Source organism: Eleutherodactylus coqui, chromosome 1 (genome assembly GCF_035609145.1).
Source record: "Eleutherodactylus coqui strain aEleCoq1 chromosome 1, aEleCoq1.hap1, whole genome shotgun sequence".
Lineage (NCBI taxonomy): Eukaryota > Metazoa > Chordata > Amphibia > Anura > Eleutherodactylidae > Eleutherodactylus > Eleutherodactylus coqui.
Genome location: NC_089837.1, coordinates 149,356,233 through 149,383,801, shown reverse-complemented (window position 1 = coordinate 149,383,801; position 27,569 = coordinate 149,356,233). Strand labels below are relative to the sequence as shown.

The window sequence follows — 27,569 nt, the reverse complement described above, 5'->3', positions numbered from 1 at the left end:
TCAAGATGTAACTTTTACAGTAGGAACTCCTACGGTTTCCCCTAAAATAAGCTTTAGCTATATTAATAAAACCCCAAAACAATACATTACCTATTTGGATCTATTTCATTATGCCTGAAGAACCTTGAGGAGGTTGAAAGCTTGCTATAACATCATGTATTTTTGTTACCCATTAAAAGGTATCATATCTACAAGATTACTTGGTTTCTCTCACTGAGAACAATCACATTTTGCTCTACTGGCTAACACCGTACCAAACTTTTTTCAGGATTTCTTCTGAAGCACATTTATTGAATACATCTTATTATAGTAAATCTGATGCAGGCTGATCACATGCTCGCCTCACCCCGCTCAGCATCGAATCAAATTACATTGAATAAAACTGTAAGGGCTTAGTCACACGGGCACATCGGCGCCCATGTTACTGCAGGAGGAAGACAGCCATACCTCAAGACGGACGTCTCTCTGCAGCGCCGGGAGAAAGAACATGTGACTGGCATCATTGCTGGTCATGTGTTCTTTCTTCAGCGCTGCGGGGAGTCGTCCGTCTTGAATTACGGCCGTCTTCTTCCTGCAGTAAGGGCTTAGTCACATGGGCGCATCGGCGCCTGTGTACGGGTGCCGATGCGCCCGTGTGACTAAGCCCTTAGACTATTGTACGTATTAATAAGCATTTCATCAAGAATTTCTTACCAGTAATGTAACAAAGTTTAGTGCGAAAACTTTATAATTAGCAAATTCTCATTCAGGAACCATTCACTAGCGCACCTAGTTTTCAGTGTAACTATCTCTTTTGTACATCCACACTTTAAGCTATTATAAATGTTTGGAACATTTTAACTGTCAAAAAAGGCTAATTGCACTCCCCATGCATAACTCAAGTATTGATATTCTATCTATTACAACTGAAGACCTAGATCTCTCAAACTGGAAAAACCGGAGTATCTCTCAAGTCAAACAGCTTTAGACAAATCAGGGATTCCTTACCTCTCCAGATCTTGTATCTATTTTCAAAATCCCTAGAACAGACTTATTCCAATACTTTCAAATTCGTCACCTACTACTTAAGTCCCCCCCCTTCACTAGAGTTAATGTCCCCGCAAAACTAGAAGCCTGGTTGAATTCCATCCAATGAGCCAATACAGGAATCTTGGAATGCTACCAAATTTTAATCTCTTACACAGACGATCCATTAGCACCTATAAAAAAGAAGTGGGAAACAGATCTTTAAACCCAAATAACAAACAAATAATGGCTATATAGTTTCTTCTCCATTCCAACAGTATCCAGATGTACAGACCACTTAGAAATTCTACGCAAAATACTATACCGATGGTACTCTGAAAACTGTTGGAGATGTGGTTCACCAGAAGGAGCTCTAGTACACCTGTGGTGGAATTGTCCATATATTTCAGGTTCGTGGACTCAAACTTTCCAACTAATGTCTACACTTTGTGGTATTCAGTTATCCCCGAACCCAGTTATAGCTCTACTAAACCTAGATTCTGACCAACTACCCCATAATGTTCATACCACCTAGTTACATGTTCTGATAGCAGCCAGAATATCTGTAGCCCAATCTTGGATTGGTAACTGTATTCCTTCTATAACAGACATAATTAAGGCTGAGAATAACAGCTGGTTTGAATTAATACACTTCTGAGCATTTTTCTTCTTGATATACTGATCGATGACTTGACCCAAAAGTTAATAGTTCTACTATGTCTAATGCCCAATGTCCACCCGCATGCGAAATCCACAGCTCTAGCCGCCCATAGGAAACAATGAGGCGTCCGCAACTGAATTAAACCCTGTGGATTTGGCTTTTAGGTGCTTTGCGGATGCCCTGCGTGGATCTAAAATCACAGCATGCCCCATTTTATCGCGGATAGGGCTCCATTCATCTCTATGGGAGATGAAAACATACAATCCGCGATCACCCGCAAGCCATTAAAAAATCATTTTTAAAATGGTTCGCAGTGCATCTGCTGCAGATGTCTGCATTGAAAATCCACGCATGCCATGGAGATTGGGCCTCAGGGCTCACACCCACTGCTGGGTCGGATTCCACCTGCGAAATTTCAAAGCAAAATCAAACCCGGCGCTCCGCAGAGACCCCATACTCACCTCTCTGGATCCGCCGCGAGAGCATCAGCCGGCAAGCCAGCGCACATACGCAGTGCAGCACATGACTCGCCGGCGCTGGGATATGACGCAGATTCCTGCGATACTTCCGCTGTGCCCAGTATCGCTGGACAGATGGCTTCCATTGACTGCAATGGAAGCCGTCCATGCGTTTTTTCACACAAATTAGAACATGCAGTAGATTTCTGCTTCTGGGCAGGGGAGAATCAATTATAGAGCATGTTTATGGACAGTCATTGCTGCAGAAATCGCGGCGGGTGCCTGACATTGATTTCTGCTGTGATAATCCGTCCGTGGGCATTCGGCCTTAGGCCTCATTCAGACAAACGTGTTTATTTGCATACATAGGTGCGCACAAAACAGTGCATCTATTTAAGCCTTGTGTTTTCCTGTGATGTGTTCACATGTCCGTATTTTACAGCACACCTGCAAAACATAGGACATGCGTGCACCGCATAGGTCTGTGGTGTGTGTAAACATTCCCCACGGGAAGTCTCCTTGTTACTAAACACTGTGACAGCACTGTCACAGTGTTCAGTGACAAGGGGACTTCCTACGGGGAGTAAAGAATTCCCTGCCACAGCTCTCACAGCTGTGACAGCTGTGGCAGAGGATCGCAATGTTTTCCCATTGCTTTCAATGGGGCCGCCACTTCTGCTATTGCTGTTAATGTGCCTATGGCTAACGTTTATTTGGGCTATTTGTTTTTTGTGCTGCATTTGGCTATATTCTGCAATGCTATTGTGCTGTTAATTGTCTGCAATTTGTTTCATTGTGTAATACAGTGGTTCCCAAAGTGGTCTATATAGACTCCCAGGGGTCGATTTTGACGTGCTGGGGGTCCATGATAGCAAGAAAAAAGTGCACGAAATTTAAATCCACGTGAGCGGATATTTAGGCAGGTCATCATCAACATTTAGGCATTCTGTACATGACATAAAACACCTTCCACAGATTGTGTATATAATACTTAGAATAGACATAGAAATCACCTCTTTGATATTTCATAAAATTATTTATGTAGAGTTCGCGCAAAAGGTCTTGGGCTCTGGCGATGGACAAAGCAGATCTGTGCAGTAGGTGATTTACCTATAAAGTTTCTACTGCGTTTCATTTTCACGTGAGCCCCTAGAGCCCAAGAGGTTTTGTGCGAACTATACCTATCTGCCTTGTGGAGTGCTATGTTCATGTGCAAGTTTCTACAAATTTTGATACCGTCAGTAACGCATCGCGCGCATACCTGTGGCTTATCCTGCATTATGGACTATCGCAATAAAGTTTTTAATAGCTTTTCCATCTTCATACCTCATGAAAAGGGGTTTTAGTGCGGTCGCCAATCTTCTTACGAAAAAAAGAAATTCACTGGAAATCATTGGATGTGGAGATCTGCGACTATACTTCACTAATTTAAAGCCAAATATTGAACAATTGCTATTAGAGCATCAGGCTCATCTCTCCCATTAACAGCATTATTTGTGGATTCATTTTATGCAAGAATTTTGCTAGGTTCCAATCTGTTTTGTCCCAAATCCAAATATTTATTTGCATTTTGTGTCTTTTCAATAAAGATCTAAATAAGCGCTGCGGAATAAGTTGGCACTATACAAATAAAGATTATTATTATTGAATAAAAATTGTAAGTTTTTCTTTTTTTACAATTGTTCACTCTACAAAAAACCCTATCTAAGTGCAAAAAAGAAGGAATATCAGGTACGTGTGGATGCCGGTTGGGCACAAGGTTGGATTCTGCTGAGGGCTCCCGCATGCGGAATCCGAACTGGTTGTGTGCAGCCGGCCTTAGGCAGGTTGGGGGTCTACAGAAAATAAAAAAATTAAGTGGTCTACGGGGCAAAAAAGTTTGGGAAGCTTTGGTGTGATATGATATTGTTATTGGTGGTGTTTTCATTTGAGTCCATTGGCATGCGGCTGGGATAACAGAGCCTAATGTCCCATTTAGATGGGATGAGAGTCATCTCATGTCACCGCTAAGGTCGTTGGTGCTCATGCAGAGCATGTAGTCAGGCAGAGAACACCACTGGATCGCAGGCTTTCGCACAGCACTTAACCTTCTATATGAAGCACTGAGCAGGGAGCATTTACACTGAGTGAGAATCCTTTTTATGCTGACTAAAAGTCAGCAATAATGAGAAGTGAATGAATAGTAACCAATTTTTTTTGCATTTTTACAGGGCAATTTTGCTCAATTTTGTTTGATTCAAGCAATAATTGTCCCATGTAAATGGCCCGGGAGAGGTATCATCTCTCCTTAGGGAGAGCACCAAGAAAGTGAGTGAGGAGACGCTTCTCTGGGTAATATGCAAAAAAGGAAGATATTATCTCTGCAGTGCCAACTATTGGATGGCAGCATTCCTTCAAATCAATTCTTGACCCTTTATACAAGTCTATAGAGCAATGATTGGGAATTGAAAATCAAGTCTCCTCATGCACCTTTTTGGTGTTCTCCTTAAGGAGAGATATTACATCTCCTGAACCACATCACAGGCCTCTCACTAGCCAAGCCAGGATCCTACTCAACACGGATGAGGGAGCAAAGCCCCCGAAACAGCTGATAGCAAAAATATGGAGCAGGATTAAAGGGGTTGTCCCGCGCCGAAACGTTTTTTTTTTTTTCAATAGCCCCCCCCGTTCGGCACGAGACAAACCCGATGCAGGGGTTTAAAAAAAAACAAAAACCGGATAGTACTTACCCGAATCCCCGCGCTCCGGTGACTTCTTACTTACCTTGCGAAGATGGCCGCCGGGATCTTCACCCACGGTGGACCGCAGGTCTTCTCCCATGGTGCACCGTGGGCTCTGTGCGTTCCATTGCCGATTCCAGCCTCCTGATTGGCTGGAATCGGCACACGTGACGGGGCGGAGCTACGAGGAGCAGCTCTCCAGCACGAGCGGCCCCATTCAGAAGGGAGAAGACCGGACTGCGCAAGCACGTCTAATCGGGAGATTAGACGCTGAAATTAGACGGCACCATGGAGACGGGGACGCCAGCAACGGAGCAGGTAAGTAAATAACTTCTGTATGGCTCATAATTAATGCACGATGTATATTACAAAGTGCATTAATATGGCCATACAGAAGTGTATACCCCCACTTGCTTTCGCGGGACAACCCCTTTAAAGCCTCTACTCCTGCAATCAAGCAGGAGCAGGTTGGTTTCTCAGCTGTCAGTCAGAGTTGAAAACATATAGGAGAAGGAAGAAGCAGTTTTTAACTGCTTCTGTCGCCTCCTTTCCCAGGTACTTAGCGCTCAATGAGTGCTATGTATTAAAAAGTGAAAGTGGAGGTGTTTTACTTCGCAACCTGGCGATCACGTGACTGCGGGGTTCTCTTGTTACAGCAGAGCTGCAGGGTCCTAATAGACTCTGATCGGCTCCTCCACTGATTATTGTCACTACAGGGGATATTTTCCCTGTAACTGGGGCTCCTATGGATTTTGCTTCTATGGATGCCCCAACTACAGTGGAAAAGTGTGTAATAAAAAAAAGACCCTGTTAATGTCCCCCAGAGGTCTTATATGATGAGGAAGGCCATTAAGGCTGAAACGTCGCTACTTTCTGTAATGGGTCAATAAAGAAGTCTTTGTACTTTTGCACATCCGTCTATGCTGCTTTCTGTAGAGGTCTTATATGATGTCATGGGGGACATAGATGGTAAAAAGAATAGTTACATAAATAAGTTTTAAAAAAATTACAGAATAAAATAAAAATATATGTATAAAAAAGAAAATGACCCAGAGGCCTTAGTCAGACGGGCGTTTTTTCGCGCGATTTGCGCATGCGCATGCGTCCGGCGATTTTTTAAAACCATTGCTTTGCAATGGTATCGGACACATGAGCGCTTTTTATGCGCTCGTCCGATAAATTATAGAACAGAAATCGCAGATCGCACCTATCTGCGATCTGCGATTCCTGTTCTCTTCTCTATATGCGCTCAATGGGGCCGGCGGCAGCAGCGCCGACCCCATTGAGAACATATAGAAGACAAATCCTTCTTCTCTGCCACAGCTGTAACAGCTGTGGCAGAGAAGAACGATGTTTGCCCATTGAATTCAATGGAGCCGGCAATACAGCCGACTCCATTGAAAGCAATGGGCTGCCGGCGTGCGCGGGATGAATTGTCAGGAAGGGCTTAAATATATAAGCCCTTCCCTGCAATTCATCCAGAAAAGTGTTAAAATAAAAAATATATATATACTCACCTGCTCCCGGCAGCCGGAGTTCCGTGCGGCCGTCCTGCAGTGGGTGTGAAGGGGGTGTGAGTCAGACCTGCCCCCTGATTGGCTCAGTGCTGAGCCAATCAGGGGGCAGGTCTGACTCACACCCCCTTCACACCCACTGCAGGCCGGCCGCGCGGAACTCCGGCTGCCTGGAGCAGGTAAGTATATATATATTTTTTATTTTAACACTTTTCTGGATGAATTGCAGGGAAGGGCTTATATATTTAAGCCCTTCCCGACAATTCATCCCACACTCGCCCGCAGCGCATTGCTTTCAATGGAGCGGGCTGTATTGCCGGCTCCATTGAATGCAATGCGCTGGACAGCTCCGGCCTGTTTCTAATGAAACGCGGCTAGGAGCAGATTTTCGGGCGATTTTCGGGCACCGGTCATGCGATTTGCGGATGCGCATCCGTCATGCGATCCGCAAATCGCGCGAAAAAACGCCCGTCTGACTAAGGCCTCAGCCAACACCATCAAAACCGTTGACATATGCGCCCTATAATCCAAAACCATACATATTATATAGTAAAACTTCCGAAACAAAATGAGGAACCCATTCCCAGATTTTATTTTAGCGTAAATGTACTAATTTAAAAAAAACTATAAATGTTCAAAAAATCCTTTTTTTAGCCTTTTACCACCAATAAATTTAAAAAACAGAAAAGAAATCCAGTGAAAAAGATATTAAAAAAATATCCTTATATATATCATGTGAAACAAAACGCAGCAAAAATTAATTTTGGTAGATGAAGGAAAAAAAAATAGGGCAGTAAAACCACCACATGTAAAAGGGATTAAAAGAGACTGTAGATAGATTGCTGATCGTACTTGATGAGTGGTCTCTGGTGAAGAGAGCGAGCTTCTTGTTGCTGACTAAGGCCGCCTGCAGACGGGCGGGTCGGATCCGGCGGCGATAATTCTCGCCGCGGGACCCGACCCCAGCGCCTGCAGGGACGAGCGCGTACTCACCCGCGCTTGGCAGCCCCGGCTCTTTCATGTGCCGGCGGCCTATCACTGAGACAGTGCCTATGGCACTGAGGCCTGAAAGAGAATAAAAGTGCCCTTTTTTGGGCACTGGACACAAGCAAGTATGAGCGGTGCTCTCTCTGTTGTGAAAGTCTCTGAAAGTTGCGAGGAATCTTTCTGTGGCATGAATCAAAGAGAAATTTGAATCAGTGGGTGGAGAATAGAGCCTCTCCACTAGAATTAATGAAAGTGAAACCTATAGAAGTATTGGTGCCCTGAAAGACATGTTTGTGTCCTATTAACTGTGACTAGCTGCTATCAGACAACAAGGAGGAAGTACCACCATCACCACAGTGTCTGTTGATACCTTGCTCAAATTGTGCCTCTCACTGAGAACCAAATATGTATTTTTCTAAGCAGACTTTAGTACATTTAGAATGAGACTGAAGAGGTGCATCTCATAGTCCCATCCATCTTCACAATCGGCACAGATTGATCCCTACCCAGGCAGGCCTCATATTCCTGCAGCAACTGCCAACTATCCAAACTTTTTTTTGTACTAGCACTACAGCATGGACGGAGGTACAAAATGGATATACCTTCTTTCAACTATACAGTATAGTCCAGTTGTTTACCAGTTGCAAATAAGTGGCTTCAAACCAAAAAGCTGAAAATAGTTAGTTATAGATGGTAGATTCCCACAAACTTTGCTATTTTTTGAGTTTAGGAGCTATATGGAGACCAGATAGCACATTGAATATTCATATATTGTTACAGACATGTAGGTTACATTTCAGAAGTCTAGCTAGACAAATTGATTTCCCAAATGTTTATTCTTTCCTTTCATGTGCTCAACACTGAAATGCCAGAGCAAATATTTTCCCTGGCATGAACATGATGTATCTGCTTTATATAAGGAAGTTGCCATATATAGCACTGCTCCAATCCTACAACCAGTCTCCAAAGGTAATCCAGGCATACCGTAACATTATGAAGCTGCTGATAGTTTTGGCCCTGTTGCCCCTTTGTCGGTCTGCGGTACTACCTTTACCGCAGCCTAGTCGTGTTGTTAACTGTGATGATGCAGAAGCACATGAAGCAGCTAATGCAGCCGTTCAATACATGAATAGCAATCGGAAAACTGGATATAAGTTTGCCTTAAACCGGATTGAAGATATCTTCGTGCATGGTTCGGTAAGTCAAAAATTAAAACCGGGTATGGTCTTTCTTTTGCACCGGATTTAATGTGATTCTGATTGAAAATATTAACCCTTTCCTATCCACTGTCTAACCTCTGAAGACACTATGATTTAAGGCTGTACAGCTCCGATATTGGAAGACATCCGTCGGGGTTCTCTTACTGTATATTGCCAGCCTCCCTGCTGTCGGAGCCTATCCAACGTGTCACCTCATGCAGTACTGGCTTTTGCCAGCATATAGCGTCGCTGTATAACTGAAGAAAAAGAGTAAGCCCCCTAGGAAAACCACAATACAAATTGGATTGGAAAGGGTTAAACATGAATGTAAATTTCATGGTAAATTTAAGTATTCAGATTTTTACATTTTAATTAGATTGTTTATGTATTAATTCTAGAGATGGTAGAACTGGTCAGCATTGGTACAAAGAATTTGGCCCAACCATGTGTTGGAAAATCGGTGGTGAATATTTGTTGATCTATACACAATCGTCAAATCATTTTACCAGAATTGCTTGAATTTAAGGGTATTCCTCACCTAGAGGAGAAGGGGAAAAGGGAATGCTTTAATGATTACTGACTGACCTATTAACCGTTGATAAAGTTGGGAGTTGATGTTCAGCCATATTTTCCAGTTTGCCTTAGAATTATTGGAATTTTCAATAGTGCATTTTGGTGAATTAAAAAAATAATTACAGTATATGAAATATATTACCTTCTCAATATAATATATAAAATGTAATTTATTGTATTTTCCTTTCTTTTTTTAGGCACCTGTAGAAGTTTTTACTGTGGAGTTAGATCTCTTGGAGACAAAATGTCCTTCCCTGAGTCCAACACCAATAGAGCAATGTCCTGTAAGGCCAGTGGTTGAACGGGTACGTCTGTATAGCATTGAACTAATTAGAAGGACTCAGTAGACTAACTACATGTAACTCAAAATGTATTACATATTACTCTCATAAAGGAAAAATCACGTAGAAAATGTACATCCTAGCAGTTATGAATTCATAGCTAAGTGCAATTCGGGCTCTACATAGATAACCATTTCCTACTGTGATGGCAGTACCAGTATACTATAGCTTTTTTCATAATTTTATAATAATATACAGAGAAGTTTTTATATGTGTACTGGAGACACAGGTTATCATAATTTGCTAACATCGGCCCCTGTCTCCAGTATAGTGCTACTAACATTACATAATGCATTTTATTAACTATACCCTTTTTAATTGCAGGCAGTAGAAGGCGACTGCGACATCAAGCTTAAGAAGGATAATGGCACCTTTACAGTCATTGGAATCAGATGCAAATCTGAACTGGGTAATTTGTTTTCATGTTTTGAATGCCGTTAAAATAATCTAAAGTAAAATTATAGAATCAATTGGCATTTAATAATACTTAGAAGTTATAAGTACCCTGCAACATGTCTTTTTTACGTGAACTGTGCTCTGAATAGTTGCACAAAGATGGCAGAATGATCAGGTATGCCAAACTTCCACATTTTTGGCACAAAATGTCATGCATTAAACTTTTATTGCTAGTATGGGATGGTGTGAGGACTGGGCTGAGGGCCGGGCAAAAGACAAAATAAAACCACTTGTGGATGAAATAACTGAAAAGCAGTGCTTGTTATCTGTAATTTCATCTGTCTAGAAATAAAGATCATGCTATTATCTATTAGATACATTTCACTAGAGCATCTCCATCCAAAGGTTAAATGCAGGAAAATGACTCCTGTAACAATATCACTGCAATAATGATATATAATATTAGGGACCAACATCCAGACAACTATTACTGCTAAAGGATACCCCTTTAAAAATATGAACCTTTATTGAAAGATTCCTTAAAACCATAATTAACCCCAATATACACCCTAAAGGATAATAAATAAAAAATACATGCATGCCGTCTAGGGGTAAAGGATTATACAGCAGCTATTGTCGCAGTACTCATGGTTTGTGGACTCAAACTCTTTGTTGACGGTACTACACATGTAGATAAGTTTCCAGGGAAGCTGGCCTATATTTAAGGCAGTATTCTGATATCACACTGACCCCATACAGGACCTACGATCACCCTGCCTAACTCAGGTGATTGCCCTGAAAAGAGTGCCACCACTCAATGAAGGCTAACCCTACTGTAACTATACAAAACCCTAAGAGCGACACTGCATCCAACCCAACACGTTTCTCTCGTATAGGTAGTTGACTGGGTCATCAGGGGATATTTTGTGATTTTTACCTGCCTGGAAATAAAGATCATGGTATTTTCTAGCTAGATACATTTCACCAGAGTACATGCAATCAAAGGCTAAATGCAGGAAAATTGTTCTTGTAGTCTCTAATAGGCATTTAAAGACAAAACATTTTTAAAGTAATATAAGTGAAAACTAAGTAAAGCATGCAATGAAATGTGTCATTTCTAACAGGTAAATCAAGACAAAGGAACAATGCAGTAAAATATGCATGTCATGTTCTTGCAAAGTCAGTAGGTTTTGAAATTACTGGGTCAGTAATAAATAAGATAAATTAATCACACATCCCATGAGAGATCTTTTTTAAAATAGTCTTCTATTGAGGGCTTAGTCACACCCGTCTTCCTGCACGATGAAGACAGCCCCACCTGCAGTGCGGACGACTTTCCGCAGCGCCAGAAAAAAGAACACATGACCGGCAATGGAGCCGGTCATGTGTTCTTTCTGCCGGCGGTGCGAAGAATCGTCCATACCTGCAGTGCGGCCGTCTCATCCTGCAGGAAGCCGGGTGCATTGGCGCCCGGATGCGCCCATGTGACTAAGCCCTAAGGCTTTTCATTATGACATATATAGTATTTTCTACACTAGGCAGCAGAAATTTGGTTGACACAATTGTGTTTTTTTTTTTTTTATTAATTTTTATATATGAGGCTAAAATGTTTCTTTTATCATTAATTCATAATGTACAGTGATTTGTCTGTATTTCTTTAGATTCAGTAGAAAATATGCTCAAATTCTGCCCCAACTGCCAATTGGCACCTCTTAATGATACCCAGGTTGTGCATGCAGTTGATGTGTCCCTTCACAAGTTTAACACTGGGAATAATACGGCATTTTACCTACTCCATGAGATTGGCCGAGGAAAAATTCAGGTAAAAATGTAACAACTTTGGATAAATGATATATCTATTCTATGCTTATTATAGGGATGAGGTAGATCAAAGGACCAGGAGCCATATTCATTCAAGCATTTTTACAATCGCACTTCTTTGTACACTCTACATTAATATGATACAATACAGAGGGAGCAGGGAAAAAATGACACTAAAATAATCAGCATGTACTGGAAAGATTTCACAAAGGAGGAAGGGGATATTTAAATAGTGAAATGCGTAGCATATTTTCATGTATTTTTGTCCTGCCTGGTCTCACATTTTTTCAGTTCTATAGTATGTCCTCAGTACTTTGGAGACTTGTATTTGAGTAAAACTTAAATCCCAGTTCAGCAGCACATTTGGGATACTTACCTTAACAGACCTCCGTATTATTTGCAACACTTACAAAGTCTTCTTTGAGTGATATAGTGGGATTAGAAACCTAGGCACAAATAATACGAAAATTACAGAAATTGCAAAAGCTACATATGGTATTCAATTATTTGGAAAAAAGGAGTTGGGGGTGATAACAGAAGGTACAGGGGCAGGCAGTGGAGCAAGGGAGAACACAGCAATGCAACTATAATATGTGATATACAGTTTTTAGGACACAAAAACTGGGGGTAATACAGGAGGTTTGGGGCAGGAAGTGTACATAATAGGCAAAAGTGCAAAGTGCATATTGTGGGGGTGGGGTACTAGATCAGGAGGTTTGTTATGCTTCTTTGAAGAGGTGCGTTTTTAAGATGCGTCTGAAGTTCCGTGTGTCCAGGATTGTCCGGATGTTTTGGGGTAGAGCCTTCTAGAGGAGTCCAGGAGGCGAGCATGTGAGGTTCGTATTAGAGGGGTGTTTAGTCTGAGTGTGTTAGCAGAGTGGAGTGTGCGGGCTAGGTGATGTACAGGAGGGAAGCGATGTACGAAGGCGCGGCGCCATGAAGGGCATTATGGGTGAGGGTGATGAGTTTGAATCGAGTTCTGTAGTGTACAGGCAGCCAATGCAGCAACTGGCATAGCGCAGGGTGTCTGGGAAGCGGTTGGATAGGAAGATGAGTCTACCTGCCACATTTAGTATAGATTGGAGATGGGAGAGTCTGGTGTGGGGAAGGCCAATGAGCAGCGAGTTGCAGTAGTCGAGTTGAGAATGGTTGAGGGTGACAATGAATGTCTGGAACGGCCGGATTTTAGCAATATTTCTGAGGTCCCACAAAATATAGAATGTATATAAATGTATTTTGTACAAAGTTAAAGGGGTTGTGTCATTTGAACAAAACCCCCGTCCCTCACTTGGGCCCTGCCTTAAATAAAAAAGAGGGTATATTCCCCTCACATGAAGCCATGGGACACAGTTCACAGCTGCTGCCAGTATTGGCAATGACATCAGGGTAGACAGCCAGGTGGAAGCATGTGACCGCTGCAGCCAATCAGAGACCACAACATCACTTCCCAAAATTTCTGACATCATGGGGTCCAGGATATGAGCGCTGATGCCAGGAGCACTGATAATGATGTTGTGGCCTCTGATTGGTCACATGCTTCTGCCGGCTGTCTACCCAGAAGTCATTGGCAATACTGGCGATTTTTGTCAGGTGTGTCACAGGTCTTCTGGAGAGGTGAGTATACCCTTATTTGTTTGTTTCAGTCAGGGCCCAGTTGGGGGGCGGGGTTTTGTTCTAATGCCAAAACACTTTAATAAAACATACAAAAACTATATAAAATGGGTATTACCATAATTGTATTGCAATACTGCAGCAGTAAAAGCTGTAAAATAAAAACATATAGTTACATAGTATGTAAGGCCGACAAAAGACATATGTCTATGCAGTTCAGCATATTAACCCCCAATGTTGATCCAGAGGCAGGCAAAAAAAAAAAAACAATTAGGTTGAAGCCAATTTTCCCCATTTAATGAAAAAGAATTCCTTCTTGACTCCAATCTGGCAATCGGAATTATTCCTGAATCAACAACCCTTTTTGAAGTTATTAACGGTTATAACATGTAGTATTGTATTGCTCAAGAAGGCACCCATGCTTCCCTTGAACTCTTATCGAATTGCCATCACCATGTTCTCAGGCAGAGAGTTCCATAGTCTCACTGCTCTTACAGTAAATAACCCCCTTCTATGTTGGTGTAAAAAAACACTTCTTTCCTCTTGACGTAGAGGGCACCCTCTTGTTACAGTCACAGTCCTGGGTATAAATAGATGATGGGAGAGATCTCTGTATTGTCCCCTCATGTATCCATGCATAGTTATTAGGTCGCCCCCTCAGTCATCTTTTTTCTAAACTAAATAATCCCAATTTTGATAACCTCTCTGGATATTGTAGTCCATCCATTCCATTTACTACTTTAGTTAGCCTTTGTACTCTCTCAAGTTCTAATATGTCATTCTTGATAACCGATGTGCAAAACTGTACACAATATTCAATGTAGGGGTCTAACCAGTGACTTTTAAAAAGGAAGAACAATGTTCTCGTCATGTGCTACTACTAAACTGCTTTTGATGCATCCCATGTTCCTATTTGCCTTGGCAGCAGCTGCCTGACCTTGGTTGCTCCAGTTAAGCTAACAGTTAGCTAAAACCCCCAAGTGGTTTCCCATTCAGGCCTCAGTCAGATGGGCGATTTTGCACGCGATTTGCGCATGCGCCTGGCGATTTTTTAAAACCATTGCTTTGCAATGGTATCGGACACATGAGCGCTTTTTATGCGCTCGTACAATAAATTATAGAACAGAAATCGCAGATCGCACCTATCTGCGATCTGCGATTCCTGTTCTCTTCTCTATATGCGCTCAATGGGGCCGGCGGCAGCAGCGCCGACCCCATTGAGAACATATAGAAGACAAATCATTCTTCTCTGCCACAGCTGTAACAGCTGTGGCAGAGAAGAACGATGTTTGCCCATTGAATTCAATGGAGCCGGCAATACAGCCGTCTCCATTGAAAGCAATGGGCTGCCGGACAGCGCTGGTTGAATTGTCGGGAAGGGCTTAAATATATATGAATTCATGAATGGGTGTGAGTAAGATCTGCCTCTGATTGGCTCAGGCTGAGCCAATCAGGGGCAGCTTTGAGTCACACCCCCTTCACACCCACTGCAGGCCAGCCGCGCTGAACTCCGGCTGCCGGAACAAGGTAAGTATATATATATTTTTTATTTTAACACATTTCTGGATGAATTGCAGGGAAGGGCTTATATATTTAAGCCTTTCCCGACAATTCATCCCACGCTCGCCCGCAGCGCATTGCTTTCAATGGAGCCGACTGTATTGCAGGCTCCATTGAATGCAATGCGCTGGACAGCTCCGGCCCATTTCTAATGAAACGCGGCTAGGAGCAGATTTGGCAGGTGCAGCAGCATGGAATTCTTTTTACTAGCGGGGATGAAGGAAACATCTGCCATATGTGGCAAATGTGTTCTTCATCCCTGCGGTGGACAGGTAAGTTTTTAAAAAAATTTTTTTTTTTTACACTAAAATTGTTGTTTTTCAGGGAAGGGCTTATATGTAAAGCCCTTCCATGAAAAACAATTCAGGGGTGCCAGCAGACAATTTTCTTCAATGGACCTGCCGGCAGCAGCTGCGGCTCCATTGAAAACAATGCACGCAGCTACATACATGCGTGTTTTTGCTTGTACAGAGGTGCGCACATATGTACGCACCGATGTACGCACAAAAACACGCTCGTGTGAAGCCACCCTAATGAGTTTTATTTATCCGCAGGCTCCTGCGGTGTTACAGAAAAAGTTATTAAAATAAAAAATCTACAAGAAATATGAATTTTTCAAGTTTATTCTCCACTTTGCTTTAACTCCTGTGAAATTCCTAAAGAGTTAACAGACCTTGCAAATGCTGTTTGGAAAACTCTGAGGGTTGATCTTTTTAAGATAGGGTGATTTATGGGAGTTTCTAACATATAAGGCTCTCAAAGCCACTTTAAAAATAAATTGGTCACTTAAAAAATAGATTTTGCATAAAGCCTTCAAAATTTAGAAAAGTGCCCCAATATTTATAAACTTTCTGCCGAAAATAAATAAAAGGATGCTTATAAAATAATGCCAACATAAAGTGCACATATGGTAAATGTTATTTATTACCTATTTCATGTGGTATAACTGTCTTACAAGCAGAAAAAATTGAAAATTACAAATAAACACAAAACATTTAACCAAAATTAACTAACACAAAGTACAATGTGTCAGGTAAAAACAGCCCCAGAATTACTTGGATCAGTGAAAACATTCCAAAGTTATTACTGCATAAAGTGAAATGGGACTGTGGAACTCAGCACCGGGACCAAGGTACAGTGGGATAAGTATAAAACCCTTTATTAAATAACACAGATAAAAAATCCAATTGGGTGTCTGTCAACGTATTTCTCCACAAAGGACTGCTGGGATTTATACTTGCCTCGCTGTACCCTGGTACTGGTGCTTAGTTCCACTGTTCCATTCCATTAATGGCTTTTACCTGCAAATAAAAGAGAAAAACGGGCTGCCGCCAGCTGCATTACATTTTCCCTTGTTCTTGTATTAGTGCTGTTTACTCAGTATTCCCACACATGAGGCACTTTTTATTCTAGTTACTAGTGACACATCAAATTTGAAAAATGAGACTTGGCCAGGAAGGCCAAAACTGGCCACAGGGGAAAGGGGTTCACATTTTGTTCTTACATTCTTTTTTAGTCCTACTATGGGACTTGTCCACTAGGGGGCTCGGTCTCTCATATAAAACATTGCAATACTTGTGCAGTGTATTGCAGTGTATTATGCCTGTCAGCTTAAAATAGGCTGTTTGGGATCAACAAAAAATAGGGCAATGATTAATAATATCAAAAAATAACAAAAGGTTTTTCATGGCAGTGTTTGTTTACTGTGCTGCAAGACTGATGTCAAGTTGACACACAAGACCGCTGCAGTCAACCCATTGACACCCTACTATCATGTTGTGGGATGCCAATGGGAATGATGGTGCCTCTGTCAAACCCCTTAAATACTGTGATCACTATTGACCTCAAGGTCTAAGAAGTTAATTTGACAGGATTATCTGCAATATTGGCCATTGCAGCATGGTGTCATCTGTAAATGTATGTATGATGACACAGCTCCTGTAAACTGTTGCACAGTCCCATTTGCCAATGGCATAAATATACATCATGATACAGAAAGGGGTGAAAAGTTTTTTCTCGCTCACAGAATAGGTAATAATGGCACGATTGCTGCCCCACTTCTGGAACCCCACAAATCACAAAAATTACAATTCCCCTATCTCTCCTCATCCACATGACAGTAGTAAGAAGGAGTTTGAATGGGGCAAAGATTGAGCATGTGTGCTGCCACTTTATTCGCATGAAACAGCCCAATTCTAGTGATAAATATAATTTTGGGGAAAAAACCTTTAATAGATGAAATAGATACCTTGAAGTCTATGCTCATATCTTAATAAGGGGCATAGTGCATCATTTTAGTAGTAGTCTTGTGCCTGATCTGCAGTAATAGGGTCCGCTATGTATATATTACTGATAGCAGATTACTGCAACTTTTTATCTGTGGTTTCAATATAGTGGTTTTATAGTGATATAATAAAAGGTACATTTTATAGTCACACATTTTTTAGGGTAATATAGAATAGCCTATTTGGAGAAACAGTGTTTTATTACTTGTGTTGAGCTATTTCAGCTATGTATTGAACTATGTTCTTGTTTGAATTTTTTTTGCAAACAGCTGAAAAGTTTGTAAACTTGGCAAATTAGCCTAATTTGCAAACAGGGTAATAATTTTGCTTACAACTACATTTAGAAGAAATTACCAATCCATTTTTCTTATTTTTATTCACAGTCCGGCATAAGCAATTCAGTAGATGTTGAGTTTGTTATTGCAGCAAGTAACTGTAGTATAGATGATGCCAATTCTGGAGCTGCATGCGTGGAGAATAGTGGAGCTGGCGCAGTAAGTATTTGTTTCTTGACATATAGTAATATTGGGTTTTATTCATATTTTTTAATCAAAGTTTTTATTCCCAGATTTCTATATTTCTCTCATTTTCACGGCAGCAATTATATAGACCATAAATAAATCTATGAATTAGGTTTGTACTTGGTCTGAATTACAGGGTTCTGTGGTGATTTAATTCAACTCAGACCAAAAAAGCTGAAGGTTTGGGGGGTATTTATCAACTGAAAAGTGGGGCAAAAAATTGCTAATAAATTTCCCCCAAGCCTATCTTAAAAAATAATTTGCGACTTTTTAAAATCTATTACACTCAAACCAGTTTTACAAAGGGTGGGTATTGCTTATTGTGGGGCTCTGTGTCCACCACAAACCAACAGATTTAAGCAGAATTTACACCAGCTTCCACAGGTGTAGATTTCTAGTTAAGCACAAGAATGGCCTGAGATACATCCTAAAGTATTAAGTGGCGTTCACCTTGTCATACCATAAGTGCTTCCTAGGTTAGTTTCACACAGGTGAGCACAATATTGGGTTGTGAAACCTGACCGTGTCGGAGGATTGGCAAGTGTTTCCCATTGTTTTCGATGGGAAACCTCACATTGCACTTGCATGCACTTTGCAGGCTGTGGAGTGTGTTTTCCAGCTTCATTAAAAACAATGGGTGAGGTGTTTTGAGGGAGCGCCCAAAGATAGGACATTCTGTGATTTTTTTCATGTGTATGACACAATTCAAATGAATGGGGTTCATATTCATACGAGAATTGTGCATCTTGCAATTTTCAAGGTTGTGTGAAAGTAGCCTTACTGCAGCAGGGATTGTATTAAGACCGGCATACATAACTCTGGCCTTAAAAAAATTCCCCTCAAAGTTTTTGTGGCTGTCCAAAATAGACCTTTCTCCAGTGTAAAATTTATACTGGTTTTGATTAAACTGTAAATTCATCAAATTACCCTTAGTTGATGCATGGAATTTTAGTGACCAGTAGACCAAGCAAACATAATTTTTTAAGAATATACTTTGAGTAGCTCAAACATATAGGGTTCACGGTCAAATTAGAGTTTAGCACTGACTTATGTTTTTTCTGTTCTTATTAAATTTCAAACTTTACAAAGTACATTAATGCCTGCACATCAACTTCTGTCAGTTCAGTTGCTAGTAAGCAAATTGGAGGGTAGGGGCCTTATGATTAATGCTTCTACATGAAAAACAGTTTTGTTAATTGTAAGATACTATACTGTTGTTAAAATGTAAGCCCATAACGTAGCAAACTCTATACCATCCCATTCTTGTAAATTGTTTTATTGCTTTGTCTACACAGCATTTTGGAGCCTGCTCTGGATCAGTTGTGAAAAATCAGGCGGCAGCAGATGAAGACGTTGTTGTGCAATGTGCAGTCTACGAAACTCAGGTAGTCAAGTGGTTTTGTTATCTAAGCTATTTCAAATGCATTGAACTATTTCAATAAGCCAACAACATAGTAACATAGTGTATAAGGCTAAAAAAAGACTTGGGTCCATTCCAGCCTATTTTGCTGCAATGTTGATCTAGATTAAGGCAAAAAACCTAATGAGGTAGAAGCCAACTTTACTTATTTTAGGGAAAAAAATATTTCCTGAGTCCAAGTTTGACAGTCAGAATAATCCCTGGATCAACAACTGTTCTGAAGTAATTTAGTAACCATAACATAAAATATTGTTACACTGAAGGAAGGCATCCAGGCCCCTCTTGACCTCCTTTAGTAAGTTCCCCATTAACATGTTCCTAGACCATGTTTCTATGTTGGGTAACCCCTTCCTTAATTAATCACCTGTGCAAAGCAATGGTGATTGCACCCATGAACAAACTGTACGCGCTTTTAAATGTAACAATGTTTAATAATACAACCCCTCAATACACCCCTCAGTACAACATAATTAGTTTCTAGGAAAAACTAAAGAATATAACTACAATGTATAAACTAAAAGATTATTATGACCTAAAATAAAACACAAATAAATGCAAAAGAATAGGGAGAGTTGTCCTCATTAATGTTCACTAATCTCAACTAACACACTTAAGAAACAGCACACTTAGGCCTCATTCCCACGGCCGGATTTCTTCTGCGTTTCACGTGGCGTTATCCCGCAGCTATTAGGTTTTATTGAGCCTAATAACTCAATGTTCATGCTGCGGAATTCTACCACGGAATTCTGCAGCGTGAAAGAAACTGCGGCATGCTCTAATTGCCGCGGGAAAATGCGCTGACGGTTCCCATTGTAGTCAATGGAAGCCGTCCATCACGTGATACTTCCGCTGTGAGCACAGTGGAAGTATCGCGGGATTACGTGTCCCCGCCCACCGCTGGCCGCACCATCCTGCACTCCCGGCGCGTCATGCGGTGTACTGCGCATTTGTGTCGGCTCGCCTGACGGGACGCGCATGACAGATCGGGAGAGGTGAGTATGGGGTCTTTGGGGGTTCCGTCTCGGACTCCGCTGCGGTATTCTGCTTGCAGAGTCCGTCACGGCCGTGGGCATGAGGCCTTAGAATACACCACACATACTCAAGCTTGCACACTCGCTTTTGTTTGCTTTATGTAGCTCTTAGCTATTATACTCCTGCTCCTCCTCCGTCTATCTATCTATTTAACTATCCATTTTCTTTTCCCAATTACACACATATACATATATATATATATATATATATATATATATATATATATATATATATATGTCACTATAATATGTTCACATCTGGAATATTTCTTTCTTTTAGCCCAGAGTGGGAAGTATTACTGTAATTTCTATCCCCTCAATTACTGGTCGTGATATCACTTTCCTTTATCCTACTTCCAGATCAAAAATGTATGCCATGCTTTACCTGGCACACACTACCTTTAGTATACCGGCTAAGCAAAAACTTCTATAGCAACAAAATCAGTAAAATGGCATGTAAAGGGGTGTTTTAGTTAGTGAATGAAAATGCAAGTTTTCACTCATCTGCTTAGGTCAACTATCTCTCGCAGTACCATTGAAAATAAATGGAGCAGCAGTTTCCTAGCGCCACTTGCCCTCCATTCAGTGACATGGGAGGAGCAACCAGGAAGTGAGCAGGATGGGGGAAACTAGAATCCCCTTTCTCAGGATCGGCCAGGGTTCTGGGGTTCAAGCAGTTGCATGCCCATTGATCTATCATGTTTCACCATGTTTCATGTCTTGAAAGGTTTTCCAAAACACATTCACTGACCTCCTCTAGCTTTTTTACTTTTACATCTGCACTCATATGGTAGATTATGGCCTTTTTATGGGTTCAATAAATTTGTGTTTGCACAGTCCTAGAGAATAGGATTAGATGTACTGTATGTTAATGCAAGGATAAGAATAGAATGAATATGTAATATTAAATCTGACGATTATTCATTCTAATGTTATGAGAACATGCATAGTTTGCATCTCCTATTAATTACAATATGTATCATATGTATTATTTAGATGTATACTAAACAATATTTCTTTTCCAGCCTGGAAATGTGGAACAAGCTGTTGTGCCACACGTCCCCCTGGCACCTCCACAGACTAATGTTGTTAAGTCACATTTCCATCATAACCTTCATTATTCCAGCTTGGGCCCTCTTTCTTCTGAATCCAACTCTGCTGAACAACTGGCTGCCCAAGGAAGCCATGCCGTTAAGAGGTCACTTACTGGTCAATCTGTACCCCCCAGTGCACCAAGGCTACACTTGTGCCCCGGCAGGAAAATACACTACTAAAATGCAAAAGGAGAAAGCATTTGTTTTGGGCACAGTAGTATTATACTTTTGCCTACTGTTGTTAATTTGTTTTGTTGCATAATACGCCAACAAAATCAGATGCAATATAACAATTTTTGATTTTGCAATTAGAACAGATAATTGTGGTACTCCCTATAAAATATAGACTCACATATCAATGTTTCAAAAGTGCAGTCTGGTCTAACACAAAATATGTTTTTCTGCTACTGAAAGCTCATAAACACTTTTTGAATATAGATTTGTGATCCCTTTTACTCAACAATGAACATGCTATAGGAGCTTTGCAGTGATGAATACCATTAGACCCTTTAAAAGAGAGCTTGATCATAGTACAGAGTGGGTTATCATCTTCTTTCTGTTACCTATGATACAATTGTTCGGAGGGCAAAAAGAATCAAGGAAATTAATACATAAAAATAAATATATTTTACACCACTCTAAACACAGTGATGGTAACCATGCATATATTAATGTCAGCCGAAGGTTGGAATCACCCGTGCAATTTTTGGATCAAAGACAGGAGTGGATTTCAAATGAATGGGAAATATAAAGGAAGGACTTATACTTTGCCTTCCTGATGGATCTACTTCTGACAGGCATAAAGACATAAAAAACTGCATCTCAAACTGCATGAAATACTGCATGTCAAATTCCGGTATCAGTGGTTTCTTTTAAATGTTTCTTCTGAAATGTAACTATTTCAGTGCCTCATTGCTTGACGATAGGGTTCTCCATGCCGATGTGTTGAGGTTCTGATGGTGCCTTGATCTGGAAGAAACAGGCCATGGTTAGTAAGGATCATGGGGTGATAAACAGTTACAAATCTTTGGTTTTAGAAAGTTTTAATCCATACTGTCTAAATGTACATCAAACATTATCTTCAAATCACTAGCACTGCATAAAACATACACAGCAGCTTATTTACTTGCATGTCTCAAATATGAACATAGGTGGTATCCACGGATATATGTAATCCCTTTATATATATGCAATCTAATTTTGGATTTAAAGTTTCCTAGGAGGCTTTCTCTTTCTGCCATTATACAATGGCACCATCTGCTGGCTAGAGCCAGTACTGCAGTATGTGACATGCCAGAGAGGCCCCAGACAACAAAGCGGCTAGTAATCTACAGTAGGAATACCCTGGCGTACGTCTACCGATGTCGGAGCTGTACAGCCTTCAATCAGAATGTCTTTAGACGTCAGACAGTGGATTGGAAAGGGTTATTGGTGAATAATGGGCCACTGTAGTAATTCTATAAGAAAATGTGTTTAAGGTTTTGTTCACATAGTGCAGTTCTTGATGCATTTTTGAGCCAAATATGGGAACAGATACTTTTTCATCCTTTTGGATCTGCTTTTTGGCTCAGAAAACTATTTCAAAAACTGCATCAAAACAGCATATGCAATTTCAGACAAAGAGAAATAGTATTCCCCCAAATACATTTCCTTTCCTAGGATCTAGTCCTAATTTGGTTTAAAAAAAACCCCATCAAAAATGGCACTTACACCACGCTATGAGCAATAATAGCTAAAAGCACTGTCAATGGATTTTTGCCACAAATCCATTAAAATCATGGTACTTTGAAGAAATACAGATTTTCCATACTTGACATATACATAAACATATTAATTCACCTATTGAGAAATATGTGGTGTTACTTTGGTTCATTACTTGATTGACTCTGGTGTGCACAGCTAGAGTAACGGTGCTAACATTCATTTACTGCTGGTTTTCGACTTGTTTCATATGATGGTAGAAGTAAAGCTAAATACATTGTTATTTGTCTTCTGCTGTCACCTTCACAAAACTTACTGAGGTTGTTAGGCAATGCTTTTATGGCATGATGATGTTGTGACAAAATGTACTACATCTCTTATAAAGCCAAAATGTAGTAATACATAAAAGTAAATGGTGCTCTTTTCTTTACTAATAAAGTTTGTCTATAAAGTTCTTGCTTTTGTGATAGTATGAACCTCGGAGGAAAATACAGAACACAGAGCTCTGCACAATATATGAATACATAAATGCACAAATCTATCTCTGGTAAATGTCTGAACGACTGATTAGCATGAAATCAGTGTCCATACAGTATGAGAATACGTTAAAGGGGTCGTCTGCCAAACATATTCCCCCACCATAAGGGCTTATTTAGATACCGAGCCAATATACGGTGTCCTTCTCTGCAGGAGGGGGGAGGATGGAAGAGCCAGGAGCAGGAACTGAGCCCCCGCCCCTTGCCACTATTTGCAATGGGAGGGGCGGGATAGGGGAGGAGCTAAGTGCCGGTACTTAGCTCCACCCCCATCTCGGACCCTCCTACTACAAATAGTGGAGAGGGGCGGAGAGAGGGTGGGAGCTCAGTTCCTGCTCCTGGCTCTTCCATCCTCCTCCCCCTGCAGACAAGGACACCGTATATCTGCTCGGCGTGAAAACTGAGCCGATATACGGTCATCTGAAATAGCCCTAAAATTGTCAGGGTGTGCTGCTGGGATCTGTTGTACTACAGGGTTCCAGGAGCACACCTTCACAGGTTGGAGTTAATTGAGCTGGCTGGGTGTGATATTCTCCAGCAGCCAATCTCCTTTAGTCTGCAGCACATATAAACCCAGCTCCTGTCAGTGTTTGGCTGGTGTTCAGGGTGAGCAGTCATGTTACTTCAGCTTGCAGCGTGACTTGTGTCCTGTTGTCTGTCCTGTACAGCTTGCTGTGTGACTTGTGTCCTGTTGTCTGTCCTGTACAGCTTGCTGTGTGACTTGTGTCCTGTTGTCTGTCTTGTACAGCATGCTGTGTGACTTGTGTCCTGTTGTCTGTGCTGTTGCAGCTTGCTGTGTGACTTGTCCTGTTGACTGTGCTGTTGCCGCTTGCAGTGTGAACTGTGTCCAGTGCCGCTAGACTCCTGGTTAGTAAAGGGACTAGCTGTAGAGCCAGGAGCTGTGAAGTGGCCCGCTAGCTTCCATGTTTTGATCAAAATGTCAACTAATACCTGGTATTTATATTCAGCTTTACTATCTGCTATTAGTGTTTGTATTTTAGCTGCTGTATGCTGTGTTCTTTGGCGCTATGTGTCTTCTTGTTCTGTCCCTTTGTCCCTGTCATGTGGCAAGTTTATGTGTCCTGTTCTTGTGGTATGGTTTCTAGGAGCAGCTAGGGCCCAGATCCAAAGACCAATGGGCCGCCCTTTATTGGGGCGATGTCCCCGCTTAGGTAGGGTCATGTCATCCTCCCTGTAGTTCAGGGCCAGTTGTCTGCAACCCGTGTGTATTCTTTGGTCACAATCGTATGGGCCCCGTGCTTAGTTGCGCACACGATCGTAACAAAAATAATAAACAGCCACACTTCGCTTTCTTGGCTCTCTCAGCTCCCACAGTGCAGCTCTGCCCTCTTTGCCTGGTCTATGTTTACAGGATGCTATCAACCTATGTACGGGATGTCACAGTGTGCTGCGACCAATCACAGACCACAGTCAATCAGATAACATATCTATAAAAGATATCTATATATCTATATATGTATTGCAGAGGGCTTGGATACAGCAATTCAGCTCTAGTAACCTCAGTTTAATGCAGTCACCATAAAATAGTCAGATACAAGTTCTACACAGTGGAGAGAATGGAGTTACCTCCAGCGATCACAAGTGATATATTCTCTGATTGGTGTCTTCCACTTTCTCTTTTCTTCTCCATCTGGTCCAGACCGCCATGAAGATTTCCTAAAGCTATGACTCATCTTTGCATACTCTACCTATCATGCCACTACCCACAATGCCCCTCACAGTGTCTCCTACAGTAAAGGTCTCCCCCTTTTGTGACCCACAAAGTAATACTGCTTTCATATAGTAATAATTCCCCCACAGTGATAATCACAAGAAAATGCCTCCTTTGTGGCCCCAAACCCTAATAGCACTCCTTTATGCCCCACATAGTTATATTTCCCATCTGTATTTCCTACAAAGTAATAATACTCAATTTGTGCACCAGAAAAGTAATAATTCCCCCTCTGTGCTCACAAAGTAATAATGGTCCCTTTTGGCCCCTTTAAGGGGTTTTCTGAGTTTTTTTTTTAGTTCATGCTCCCTATGTATAAAATAACAAACAATTCTATACTCACCTCTTCCACTTCTCTGCTGCTCCAGTGATGCGTTTTTATTGCCTGCGTAAGGTCTGTGTTGACAGTCAGCCTGGTTATGGGACATCACAGGCTGCTGCAGTCAATCACAGGTGTCAGCACTTGAACCTTGAGGTCCATGATTCACTGCAGCAGCCTGTCACTTCCCGTACACAGGCTGCTGCAGGCTGTAAACACAGCATCATAGCAGAGACCTCAGGATGGAGTGCTGGAGATGTGGTGGAGCCACAATTGTTTTTCATTGTTAAACATGGAGACCATGATTTAAAAATAAAATAACTTTTAAAACCTCTTTAAAGTATTAGAGCCCCCCTATGCCTCTATTAATAAAGCCTGCCTGTGACCCTTTAAAGTAATAGAATCCCCTGTGACCCTTTATAGTAATAGAGGTCTCCTGTGCCCTTGTACAGACATAGACTTCGTTAAGCAGCCAGAATGTAGAATGACCCCTGCCTCCTTCTCCTCTTCACTATGTGCTCTTAAGCATCGGACTTCAGGACGAGGATAAAGGAATTGATCTATGCTCTGGCTGCATTACCCAGTTGATGTAACTCTCACTTTATATAAATTACAGTTTTTTTATGCTAAAAAAGTAGTTTTACTAAATTGGAAACATCCTGGTAGGCCGACCAGGAATGCATGGATTCAGGTGGTAAATTCTGAAATCCCATTGTACAAGCTGACGTATATGGCCAGAGAAAACCCAAAGAAATTCAACAAGATTTGGGGTGAATGAGTGAACTGCCCTGAAGGAAGATAAGTTGGGGGACACCTGCTTGACCTGTCTTTTAAGCTAGTTCCTTCCTTGTAAGGGCTCGGTCAGACAAGCAATTTTTTTTAGTGCATGAATAGCCACACTTAAAAAGCAGCTCTATTAGAACCAATGCTTTTCAATGAAAGTGCTCACATGTATGTTTTGTAGAAGCACAAAACAAATCGAGATAGAACATGTGAGTGCAAATACACCAGTTTACGTGAATTTTCTACACGTGATGTGCGCTTTTTTTTTAGCGCGGCTATTCATGTGCTAAAAAAAAATTACTTGTCTGATAGAGGCATCATAGTCACACTATGTTTTTAGGGTGGGGGGGGAAGAGGGTGGGGAAGGAGTTTGGGGCTCTTCTTGCTTACCCTTTTTTCTCTGTTGCACTTGGTCTCCGGACTTGTAGTCTTTTTTTTATTGTTCCTTTCATTAGCAACATTTGATAAAGTTAAAATAAAGGTGTATAGCCAAATATTATATGTTAGGAGGAATGTATGCACATACATGGGTACTGATTAGAGATGAGCGAGCATACTGGCTAAGGACAATTGCTCGAACGAGCATTGCTCTTAGCGAGTACCTGCCCGCTCAGAAGAAAAGGTTCGGCTGCCGGCGGCGGGCGGGGAGCGGCGGGGAAGAGCAGGAGGAACGGAGGGGAGATCTCTCTCTCCCTCTCTCCCCCCTGATCCCCCCTGCTCACTGCCGCAACTCACCTCTCACCCGCGCCGGCAGCCAAACCTTTTCTCCCGAGCGGGCAGGTACTCGCTAAGGACAATGCTCGATCGAGCAATTGTCCTTAGCGAGTATGCTCGCTCATCTCTAGTACTGATGGCTTCTCTGGTTTTGTATTTATTAATTGTGATGTACTACCAAGGTAGGCACCTGCGGTACCAGCTGCCTCTGTTTATTGGCTGTTTATTCTGGCTTAAAAAAAAGTTATTTTTAAAAAAACTAACTATTTTTGCTTGGTTTGCCATCAGCTTGCATGCTTTATTATAGTAGTTGTAGTAGTACATTTTTAGTTTTCTGGCATTTTTTTCAAATTCAATGGACATAAAGTTTTGTAAGAAATTTCATGCTTCTTTGAGTAATTAGTGTGTTTTAGGTGATGAGTTGGATTAATTTAGTTCCTCTAGTATGTTGATATTATTTAGAAAGTCTATCAATTGCAAATAACACATCTCTACACATTATATCTGAGCCGCAAGGGCTATATCTCGTACTTAGAAACTCTATCCTGATGAATCAGTCATAGAGATATGTGACTGAGGAAACGTGT

At 41.3% G+C, this 27,569-nt stretch overlaps 1 protein-coding gene across 1 annotated transcript; it reads left to right on the top strand.

The window, feature by feature from the left end:
• Positions 1 to 8,303: 8,303 nt before the first annotated feature.
• Positions 8,304 to 23,352, top strand: LOC136626600 (alpha-2-HS-glycoprotein-like). The gene is made up of 7 exons (XM_066601647.1): positions 8,304 to 8,542; positions 9,315 to 9,422; positions 9,783 to 9,867; positions 11,516 to 11,676; positions 17,515 to 17,625; positions 18,948 to 19,037; positions 21,129 to 23,352. Exons 1-7 carry the CDS (start codon positions 8,339 to 8,341, stop codon positions 21,375 to 21,377), a joined length of 1,008 nt encoding a protein of 335 aa, XP_066457744.1. The 5' UTR covers positions 8,304 to 8,338; the 3' UTR covers positions 21,378 to 23,352.
• The last annotated feature ends 4,217 nt before the right edge of the window (positions 23,353 to 27,569 follow it).

Excerpts from the sequence above, each read along its gene's own strand:
- LOC136626600 (XM_066601647.1), top strand. The coding sequence starts at position 8,339 with ATGAAGCTGCTGATAGTTTTGGCCCTGTTGCCCCTTTGTCGGTCTGCG. Across the intron at positions 9,868-11,515 it reads CAGATGCAAATCTGAACTGG|ATTCAGTAGAAAATATGCTC; the intron begins GTAATTTGTTTT and ends GTATTTCTTTAG. Across the intron at positions 19,038-21,128 it reads GTGCAGTCTACGAAACTCAG|CCTGGAAATGTGGAACAAGC; the intron begins GTAGTCAAGTGG and ends TTTCTTTTCCAG.